This window comes from Glycine soja, chromosome 8 (assembly GCF_004193775.1).
Source record: "Glycine soja cultivar W05 chromosome 8, ASM419377v2, whole genome shotgun sequence".
In the NCBI taxonomy this organism is placed as follows: Eukaryota; Viridiplantae; Streptophyta; class Magnoliopsida; order Fabales; family Fabaceae; genus Glycine; species Glycine soja.
In genome coordinates this window covers 39803281-39815313 of record NC_041009.1, presented here as the reverse complement: position 1 = coordinate 39815313, position 12033 = coordinate 39803281, and the positions used below count along the sequence as shown (strand labels likewise).

The 12033-nt window shown below is 27.3% G+C and overlaps 2 protein-coding genes across 2 annotated transcripts; one reads left to right on the top strand and one right to left on the bottom strand.

Annotated features, from left to right (window-relative positions):
• Positions 1-655: 655 nt before the first annotated feature.
• Positions 656-4069, top strand: LOC114422780 (axial regulator YABBY 4). Its single transcript, XM_028389308.1, has 7 exons — positions 656-779; positions 889-1023; positions 1513-1642; positions 1729-1777; positions 1883-1958; positions 2084-2191; positions 3703-4069. The coding sequence occupies exons 1-7, from the start codon at positions 699-701 to the stop codon at positions 3778-3780; spliced, it is 657 nt and encodes a 218-aa protein (XP_028245109.1). The 5' UTR covers positions 656-698; the 3' UTR covers positions 3781-4069.
• Positions 4070-8501: 4432 nt separating this feature from the next.
• Positions 8502-9901, bottom strand: LOC114423571. Its single transcript, XM_028390385.1, has 4 exons — positions 9749-9901; positions 9522-9627; positions 9273-9353; positions 8502-9048 (listed from the first exon to the last, which is right to left on the bottom strand). Exons 1-4 carry the CDS (start codon positions 9815-9817, stop codon positions 8996-8998), a joined length of 309 nt encoding a protein of 102 aa, XP_028246186.1. The 5' UTR covers positions 9818-9901; the 3' UTR covers positions 8502-8995.
• Between the last annotated feature and the right edge of the window lie 2132 nt (positions 9902-12033).

The window sequence follows — 12033 nt, the reverse complement described above, 5'->3', positions numbered from 1 at the left end:
ATTTTACAAGCCATTATACCCGGTTAAATTAAAGACCAAATATTGGTTAAAATCTACCCTCTTGATTTTTTTCATTAATGCTTGAAATGTTACACTTTTTTTACCTAGCTAGTGAACTACTCACTTTGAAAAGGTCAAATGTAATACTTTTAAATCCTATATATTGGCATATTCTATATAAGGGTGTGACTGTAATTTTGGTCCTCAACCCCTAAATATCAAGAGTGAGGGTTGAAAAACTTAAACTCTCCTCATCCTTAGCACCAATGTAGGAGTGCATTCCGGCTATAAAAATCACCATTAAGTATCCCTACCTCGAAACATCTAAGTCAGATAAGATGTTGATTATCAGTGTCCACTATCCACTTTTCAATTATAAATATTTTTTTTCACCATAATATTATACAAATTAGTTTTCGTGACAGTGTTGAAAATGATGATTAATCTTCAATGAGGATCATGCATACACACAAAGTGAATATTATTCTTTCAACACGATTTATTTTATATTCAATTTTCAATCAAGATTGAAATCTTAGACTACTTAATTATGGAACACAGATCATTATCACTTGTGTCAATCGTGTTATTGGTAATCAACTATAAATATTCCTCCTTGTGTAAAATGAACTACATGCATATCTTCATTCTTCAATCTCTCTGTCCCTCTTCAACTTCCACACACATGCAGGACAGCCATGTCAACACTGAACCACCTCTTTGATCTTCCAGAACAGATATGCTACGTACAATGTGGATTCTGTACAACAATACTAATGGTAATAATGCATGCTGTACTGAAGTTCCATGTGTTGGTATTGATTTCTTCTTTTTCCACACTTCAACTTTTTTGCTTCCATTTTCCAATGTTGTGAGGTGTACGTGCAGGTGAGTGTTCCATGCAGCATTTTGTCAACGGTGGTGACAGTGAGATGCGGCCACTGCACAAGCCTCCTCTCAGTCAACATGAAGAAAGCTTCCTTTGTCCCTTTCCACCTTCTTGCTTCCCTTACTCATCTTGAGGTGTTTTGGTTACCTTTTCAATTCTATGTTTTTTCTTTATCATTAGTAGTACTTGTTGGTGAGTTCATTGACCCACATATTTTCTTTTTTACGTTGAAATATGTGCTTTTGATCCATGAAAAAAAAAACATCACGGTTTTTAGTTTTAGCTTCTATAAAAACTTTAATATTCTTCATCTCTACATTTAACAAAAGAAATAACATGTCTCTTACTACACATGTTTTTATCTCTACATTTTGTTAATGTAGTTGAGTCTCTTACTACTTATGTTTTTAGTACATGACAAGGGATGAAAACAACATCATTTTGTCATGTAGAAATTAAAAAAGAATAAAATTTTGATGAAGAATAAAAAAATGTGATATTTTTTCAAACAACAAAAGATATTTAAACCTTAGTTTAACTTGATGGGGATTAAATTTGTGATATTGTTTTATTTTTTTATTTTTTTAACTTTAAATGAATTTGTGAATATCTCCATTCTGCAGCCAAAAGAAGGTGCTTCAGATGATGGTGCAAACAAGAGTTTGAACAGCTATAATAATGCATCCATAATAACCACCAATTCGGACTGTGAGGAAGAGAACGTGACTCAAATTTCCAATGTCGTGCATAAACGTACGTAAAAACTTGAAGCAAGTTTTGTTAACCATGTTTGTACCCTTATATAAATTTATCTATTTTTATGACTGGAATCTTTGCAGCTCCAGAGAAGAGACAGAGAACACCATCTGCATATAACCGCTTCATCAAGTAATGTTTAATGACCCAAAGTTGTGTTCATAGACTAAAAGTTGTGACCATATATTTAAAATTTTGATAATCCTAATGTTCATATTTCATATTATTGCAATGCAGAGAAGAGATTAAAAGGCTTAAGTCTGAAAACCCTAACATGGCCCACAAGGAGGCTTTCAGTACTGCGGCAAAAAATGTAAGGCTTCTGATCTGGATAGTAACTTAACAGTGTTGAATGGAACCAAGAGTATTTCGTGAAGAGTGGTACTTTTATTAAGCTAAAATAAATACTGATTATATATATATATTTGGTCATTTTAGTGGGCCAATTTTCCCCCATCACAGTGTGATGGAGAAGCCGACAGCTGTAACGGGACAGAGCAACTTGGGGATCTGGACTCCCATGAAGAGCCTCGTGATGCTATTGAGGTAAAAAAAAAAAAAAACAATAATTGGTTGAAAATTAACTGAAAAGTGGATTTATGTAATATATGCAAATTTAGTAATAATAAACTAATCAACCATCAATTTGTTGTTGCCTGAAGTATTATCTTTTTCTCCTATTTAGTCTCTAAAATAATAAAATTATATAAGTAATTTTTCAAGTATTGAATATTCATTAATTTTGTTTTAAAGTTGGTATATTCTACAAATGTTTAGAATCAATTTGATAATTTTTTCTATACTTAGAATACTTGGAGATTTCTTGTATAATTTTTTGTTTACTTTAGGGATTATATAAGAAAGTGAGAGTAATATTTTAAGAATGAAATTGAGGTTTATTCAATAATAAACACGTTACTTTAGGAAATTAAAGGTTGCTGTTAATAGGAGCTTCTTTGTTTTGGCTTTATTCTATGCTATTATAGTGTCACTTGGTCCTTTATGTCACAGAGAAATAGTACAGGTACTTAGCCAGGCTCCATTAATTCATTCAATAGAGAACACTTATCATCATGATACTAACCAATTAATGTGACATAGAGCCGTTTATTTATTTCAAAAGTACTCTAGATAATTATAATTTGGAACACATATAGTACATATGCAATTGGTTAACAAAGATCTTATTAAAGGGGAATGGTCTTAATACTTAAACAATTGATTGTACTTCCTAAAATAAGATTAGATGCTAGATGGTATACGTCACCAAGAAATTAATTTTTTAAATGGTTATCAAATTTTTGAGTTAACTCGTTAATTCTTATGAGTTTATGAGTATACTTATCTTCTATGAGTTGATTCATGTGTAAAATCTCTTTTTAATAAACTCTGAGTAGACTCAATAAATTCTAAGTAAACTTAGTAGACTATCGAGTTTACTACCGAGTCAACGAGTCAGCAAGTTAAAAAAAATTATACCAAAAGATAAATCATTTTGGATTGTTTTTTGTCTATCTAGTATTCAACATACTTCAATTTAATGTGTTGTTCCCAAATAAAAAATTATCACATCTAATAACATCAAACCATTATTCTCTAATAACATACTACCACTATAATATCGGTAAGTTATTATCTAAAAGTGTGATGTATTATTAAAATTGATTATTTAACTATTGTGAAATTTATTATTTACTATTTTACTTTATTATATTATTGAATTATTTAAATGATATATTATTTATAAATATTTTGTTATTATTTTTATACAAAATAACTCTTATAAATCTACGAATTAAATGCACGAATATGAAATTCTTATAAGTGTGCATAAATTGTAGATTTTGATAAGCTTTATGAGTAACTTTATGCTAAATAAGACCAATATTGAATATATAAAATAACAATCTTCGTAGCGTGGACTAATTGCTATCCAGTGTAATGTGTATGTTATGTAATGTTACGACTTTAATGTAAGCCTACCCTGTTTCTAACAGTGGTACTTTTCCATTGTAATGAGTGTATGTATGATTTGACTTCATTTATGAAACTTTCAGGTTCATAAAGAAGGCCAAGGTTTCCGTGGAAGAAAGGCTCCAAGGAATTCTATCTGGGAAAGGGCACCTTTTGAATGAAGGCTCAGCACACAAAACAACAATCTATTTTCTGTCTTAACATTAAAGTTGCTACTACATCGTTTGCCATGAGAAGAAAGATGCTCTCGGGAATGAAAAGTTTGAGTAGGATAGATAGCTAACATTATTTTGAGACTTGAATATTGAAATTTTTGTTTTTTCACTCTTATTTTCACATCACTTTACACTTGTGCTATCTCTTCCTTTTCCATTTGCATATGTCTCATTGTGACTTGACAATTTAACCATTTACATGGGTGTAAATGATGGAGTATAGTTCCCAAATGAGTGTGAGATTATCAAACACGCTATCTTTTAGACATTGTGCTTTAGAATGCGTCTTGTAGTGTAATTGATAGTTTTAACTTTTTGTTCCTTTTCCATAGCATATCTGATTGTTACTTAACAATTTAACCATATACTAAACAAATATTGGCGCGCGTTTTGCGGGTTTATAAATAATTAAAAAATATTTTTAAAAAATATTTATTTGATAAATTAAATTTAAAAATATAATTGTGAATGCTATTTTATATTATTTTCTTTTAAAAGAGATAAAAAAAATTACATATAAATTAAAATATTTTTTATTTATCAATATAATTATAAAGAAATATTTCAAAATTAGAAACTGATCAGTCAATCAAAGTTGATTAACATGAAGATAAAAGTAAGTATTGTGTATAAATTTTATAAGAATAATATAAGAATAAAATAAAATTGACATAATAAAACAACCAAAAAAATATATTTAATGAAAGAAAAATAGTCAATCATAATGGTAAAAAAATATAAAAATGATGCGAATAAAATATCAAAAATTATTCATTTAAATAGATTTTTTGTATTTATTTCCTTTTGTTGGTGACCTGTTGTTGAATTTTATTTTCTTTGGTATGCTTTTTTTAAAACTTTGATGTCAGACCAATTTATTTATTCGTCTTTCTCCTTAATGGACTTTTTGAGATTGAATAAACTTCATTTGTTGATGAAGATATATTTTTTGACTTCTTGGATACTTGCAGCTTTGAGCTTTTACTTATGAAAGATTGTTTTTTTTTCACATTTTTCTTTAATGGACTTTCTTCTTCTTTTGATGATGAAGTTGCATCTGTTGACTTCTTGGATAATTTTAGCTTTGGACTTTGACTTGTGATGGTTTGTTTATTCGCCTTTTTTCTTAATGGACTTTGTGAGATTTGATAAACTTCTTCATTAGATGATGAAGATGCACCTTTTGACTTGTTGAAAGCTTGTAGCTTTGAGCTTTGACTTATAATTAGTTCTTCATCTCACTCATTTGATGATATTTGTTGTGGTGAAGTGGACTCTTTTTTTAATAAAAATATTAATTAGTGGAAAAAACTATTAATATTTTGTACAAGAATTAAAAATGTAAATAAATTATAAATATGGTTACTTGTTTAATTTCTTTGAGGAGAAGATCACGCTAAATGATATTTTTTGGGATAAAAGTCATTGTGATGGTGTAGGTTTGAAATCCTTTCTTCAAGTTGTGATCTTGATTTCAAAATTAAGAGTGTGTTTGCAAAGGTTATACAATATTAGGGATATGTGAGTCTTATTTGCATTTTGGGTGTGAAGGAGTTCAAATGTTGTTGTGTTTGTAATTTGTTGTGCATCTCGATCGAATATTGTGAATGTTGTTACACCAGTGTCATCAAAGACTTTCAACTGTATCTTGAACCTAAATTTTTTTAAAAAAATTGTAATATTTGTTTAATTATGTTATAAAAAAATTCATTATATACAAATATTAAACCTTGTTGTTGGGTACTTGGATGACTGTTTGCATTCTCTACAAGTATATTGATTTTCCTCTTTTGTAATTTTCTTTTGGCATCTCTCACATGCAACATAATTTCAACCAAACATATCGTCGATCTCATTGATTGTTGCATAAATTGTGAACACATTATCCTATTATTTTATATATGTTAAAACTAAGAAAAAATCAAGTATCATTGAATATGATGAATATGAAGGTCATGATAGGTTAGCATACACATGATTCTGATACTCATTTCATGGACATTATATATTGCAAAGATCTTCTATTTTTTTACATTTTCTTGTCAAGATCAATGTTGACAGAACTTGAAGAAGATAGTTATTTTATTTGATGTTGCTACATTTTTTTCTGCAAAGTAGTTATTAATCAAAGAATTAGAATAAACTAACAATCTTATTTGTTGAATGTTACAAAATATGTATAATAAAATAAAATAAAAGAAAGAAGTTCATTTTATCCTATCTTGAACTTTGCAAGATCAAGATTGCTTAGGTTGATATAGATCTTTATACTTAAAGTTGAGTTGATTGAATACTCATCTAAAAAAATTATTAAAAGATAATTGTTCGTAAAGTAAAATTATTGTAGTAAATAAAATATAAAAAAATTATTGTAAGCAAAAAATATGATATAGACTTAATTGAATTAAAATTATTTATTTATTAAATAAGTTGAATTGAAAACACTACTTAAGATAGTAAAGAAACATCTCAAATAAATAAATAAATATCAAACTAAATAAACATGCTAATATAAAAATAAAGAGATAGGAAATTATGAATAAATTTTTATTTAAATGTTATTTAAATATTATATATATATATATATATATATAACTTAATATAAAAATTAAATTTAAAAAAATAATTTCAATTTCCATAGTGAAATGACATATGGCAATCGTTTAATGTAAATATTAAGTACAATTTAATCATTCATTTATTTAGTAATCATATTTTTTTGGTTGAATTATCTATATATATAAAGAAAAGAAAAGAGTAGTAAGAAAAGTAAAGATATATTTTTTTGAGGCTATGTTTGTCCACAAAGTAACTTTAATAACTTCATTTCTGAAAATAGCCTATTAAAAAGAGAGATGTGAAAATATAATATTTTATATTACAAATATATATATATATATATATATATATATATATATATATATATAATAATGAATTATATAAAATTATTATTTAAACAAAATTTATAATTAATGATAAAGTAAGGATAATATATTTATTCTTTTGGTATATAGTTTTGTTATATTGTGAGTAACATTGAAGAAAGGAGATGTGAGTAACATTGAAGAAAGCAAAAGTGATAGACACAAAAGAAGAATGTTCTCATTCCTTCAAATCATCAATTGTGCTTTGGAGTAAATGATGGAGACATGGAGTACATATAGTTCCCAAATGGGAAATTATAAAACATTTATTATCTTGGCTTAATTGCAAAATTTGTCCCCTATTTTTCCTATTTTATCAAATCAGTTCTCCTATTTTTTAATTCACTATCCTAGTTTCCCAATATTTCAACCAAAATTTTCTTAAAAAATAAGAACTTTATAAATGCTTAAAAAAATAAGAACTTTAAAAATGCTTGAAAAATGACTAAAACCATGATCCTTAGAGTGAGAAGCATATTCATTTACCACTACATCCAAGTGTTCATTTGAATGTTTGGTGTAAAATATAATATTAATATAAATTTAATTTTATGGGACAATAGTTCAAAATTCAAATTTCATTCTTTTTTAATTTATTATATTTTCATAATCTCATATATTATCTTTTAAAATATAATAATAAATTATATTTTCTCATAAATTAGAATATGTATATTTATATAAGTTTTATTTTTATTTTATATATTATATTTATCTTTTTAAAACAATGCTTGTGTGTTAGTGAAACCATTTTTTTTATCTATATTAAGATATTCATGTTATTTATTGTAATATAGATAAAAAAAATACCATCAATAAATCATATACATAAATATTTTAAAAAGTAGAAAATAGTGTCATTTCATTTAATTACATATCTTTATTATATAATTTAATTTTAAAAAAAATTACATACCTAATTAAATAAAGTTAAATATAAATAAAAAAATACTATTATAATAAATAATAATAATATCTTAATATATGTAAAAAATTCTATCATTAAATCATATATAAATATTTTAAAAGAAAATAAAATATTATCATTTTATAAAATTATAATTTATATAAAAAAATCTACATTAAAGATAAAATTAATATTGTATTTTTACTGTATAAAATAAGTTTTGAATAATGCGATAAAAAATACATAAGATTATAAAAATATAATATATAAAATAAAAATAAAACTTATATAAGTATGTTTATTCTAATTTATGAGAAAATAAAATTTAATCTTATATATTATATTTTAAAGGATAATATATACGATTATCAAAATATAATAAATTAAAAAAGAATAAAATTTAAATTTTGAATTAATTTTTACATAAAATATATATTAATATTATATTTTGCATCAAATATTTAGTTTTATAGTTAGTCAACTTTATAATTCTCTGATAATAAATTAAAAAAATAAGAAGATTAATTTGGTGGAAAGGGTAAAATAGAAGATCAAATTTTACAATTAAACCTAATATCTTTGAGACTTTGCTTTAGAGAGTGTGTTATGGTGATAGTTCTCACTTTTGACTCATGAAACCTTTGTGATTGAGCATACCAGTTTCATTAATTATTTTTCATCAGGATCACACAAATGTTTATTGGTTAAGTAAAAGTTCCTTAATATAAACTCTCAAATCAATAAGCCAGTGCAAGTTGTCAAGGGGTAATTTGGTGTAAGTTATGGTGTCTGGAACTAGCAGAAAAAAAAAAGTTATTGAGGCAAAAGCAAGCTTCTATCATATATTAAGTTTGGTTCATTTGAATCAACTTTACAGCTGTCAAATTTATACAAGTGGGAAATGATACCTTTGGCAGCTTCCTTTACAATCAAAATGCTGGAAATAAGCATCCTCACACACACACAAGAAAATCTCAATTAAACTTGGAAAATTACACAAAAATAAATGCAAAAACATTTCAATCACTTATGTTGCATCCTTACACACCAAAAGTTATAGCTAATGGCTAGAAGCCTAGAATGATACAGTTTTATTTCTTTAATGGCTTTGAGAACAGCATCTATAGTATTAAGGAACTACAACCATTGGCCACTATATATGTGCTAGGAACGAGGGTCTGCACCCACAAATCCTTAGAGAGATACTGACCAAATAACTTTCTTGTGCTATAATTAGTCATCACTAATATTCCCTGATGCATCTTTAACTATATGGTGACAGAGTAATCCAGCTCACTTTTCCCTTGTAGGGTTATTCAGCCACTATTAATCATTTCCAGTGTTTCCTTCTTGCCAAATTTGGTCTCCTTTGAAAACATCTACCTGAAAAGGAAACAAACAATAGTTGATATCATTCTGCTGCTGATAACCTATCTATGGTATTGCATGCACAACACAAAAGCCTAATTATACAAAGATTAATGGTCATAAACTGCTGTTGAGCTGCAAATAAATCCTTATAATTAGTTTATAAATTTAAACATTATAGTTTAACAGCTTAATTAACATAGCTAATCCTAGAAAAGACATGGAAGTTTAGATCTTACTCATGAATAATGGCCTGGGAGTGACAACTTGCAAATATGCTCGAAAGAACTCCTTGTTCTCCTTTTGCAACTCTTTCCACACTGCACACAAAGGAACATAATAATAAATTAACTCACATAATCATGCTTCGGAATAAACACCAAGTGTAACATATATAACATAGACTTCACAACCCAAGTGTGCTATCTTTCATTTATTTTGAGAGCCACTTATCTACAAAACTCAAGTGATGAGAAAATGATAAGGACCTGTAACAGTAACAAGTGGCTTAATCCCTGCATGTTCTGCCAGTGCCCTTATGCACTGGTCTTGGCTCATGTGAAAGAGCATGCATCTCTCTATGAGATTTTGAACCTGCATTAATATTTTCCATGCACGAATTGAAGTTTAATACTAATTTGGAGCTTATACTATAAAATAATCAAGGCAATAATAATATATCAAGTAAACTAAGTGTGTCCAACATATATATTACCATCCTAATATAGCTATAAGGGTGGCAATACAAACAAGGAAGAGGGTATTGATGACTGTGATCATGCATTGTGTTGGTGTAGCTAGTTGTGGAAAAAACAAAGAGAATAAAGAAAAGGAATAGAAGAAAGAAAACAAACGGAAAAAGTACTCGAGAGTGGAAGATATTTTTTAGGAGGGGTTTTATATAGTAGAGAGCATATATACAAATAAGTGTCACATTGTGTTATCCACACATATCTAGAGTGAAGGGCCAAAATAGCTCAAGAAATCCAAATGATAGATTCACCTCATCTTTAAAGGGATAAGAGGAGTGGTGTTCCCTCATCTCCCACTCATTTTCTTTATTTCTTTTTTATTATTAATGAGTGAATTTATGTGCTATTTTCGACAAAAATGTGGACATGTCAATAGCCACTTAAACGACGACCCTGAGCTTTAAGAGTGCAAAAATAAATACCTCATTTATTGCAACATATAAATAAAAGGGTCCTACTCTTTTGAAATACCCTGAATTTTGGAGTGGTCCTCCTCATGCATAGATGCCACTTGCTTCCGTGTTAGTGAAACAATAGAGATTCAAATCCACGTCGTGGGGGGAAAAGACAAAAGAAAAAAGTGCCAAGAATATCACTTGCTTCCGTGTTAGTGAAACAATACATGAATATGAGATTCAAATCAACGTCAGAGGGAAAAAAAAACAAAAGAAAAAGTGTGAGGAACATCATTATCTGGCCACACCTGCTACTACAATTCAGGCAAAATCATATATTGAGAAAATATATATGAAGGAGGTAAAAGATGTGAAGAGCAATGTACCGCGTGTTTGATTATTATGCTTGAAGAATGATTGGATGATCTATGCATGTCTGTATTCCCTTCATTTGAGTCTTATCTCTTAAACATGATTTTATTTTTATCCACCATGATGTTTGACATTGTGTTGAAAATTTTATTGTAAATTTTAGTGTGTATTTGGTGAGCATTGACAAAATTACAAATTTTGTGAGTTGGTTAAATATTGACAAAATTAATTTCGAGTCAAATTGATTATCTGTATGTTTGAATGTGGAGATGCAGAAGTTAATTACATTAGCTTATTTGTCTTTTTTCATAATTGACTTGAATTTAGAATAGAGATTTCGATGATTAATCAAACATAAAATAACGTGATTTATATTAAATATTTTTATTATAAGAGTTAGTAGTGAATCTCAATATAAATTATTTATTTAAATATTTTTTTATTCATTGTATTTTTGTATTTCTTTTTGTTTTTCATCATTGTAAAATTATTATTTTTTTGTTTTTAATCTTTGTAAATTATGTTTGTTTTATTTTTAGTCTTAAAGCACTCTAGCATTTTGAATAGTAAAAAAGTGTTATCTAAAGCATTATAAAAAAAAAAAAACATAATTTGGGAAGACTAAAAACAAAAAAAAATTACAATGACAAAAAAAAATGTTAAATTGTAAAGACTAAAAAAGTATTGAAGCCTAAACTTTTCATCCAATGCAAAATCTACCTAAAATACTTTAATTCAAAATCAATATCTAGACCTAAAATCGATTTCTCAACATGAAATCAAACATGCAAAAATATACCTAAAATCATGTGTTATCTAGTATTTCAACGTGATAATGGAAAAGCTAACGTGAACTCAAATATGCACTTTTTATGTTAAAGACTAAATTTCATTGCAAAAAATGGCCATGTACATCATATAGCAAGGGTAAATTCACCTAATGAGTTGCCTCCTCAATCTAGACATTCAATTCTTTGTATAATCAGTAAGTGTATCTACAACCTATTGTCGCTACACTTTACAAAGGATAAATCAAACTAACCAAAACCCTAGCTATAACTTTGCTATCATCAACTATATTATCTGTTGCACAGAACCAAAGAAAAACTAGTATAGAAGAAGAAGAGAAAATATGAATTGTATTTCTAAAAAAAACAAAAAATCAAAACTGTCAAGTACCCACTATATAAAGTCGATCCCAACTAACAAAATCTAACCCTATAACAGAATTATTGAAACAAAACAAAATATTAGACCAATTATACAACAATTTCCACCTTGGTCATATATTCATCAATTATAGATTCTTATTCAACATTTGTAACATTCAAAATTTTCAAACAATATTTGAACTTCTCACAAGGTAATGCTTTAGTAAGCATATCAGTTGCATTATCCTCAGTTGTCACTTTCTATATGATCACATACTCATTTTCCACCACATCTTTGATGAAATGAAACTTCATATCTACATGTTTTGT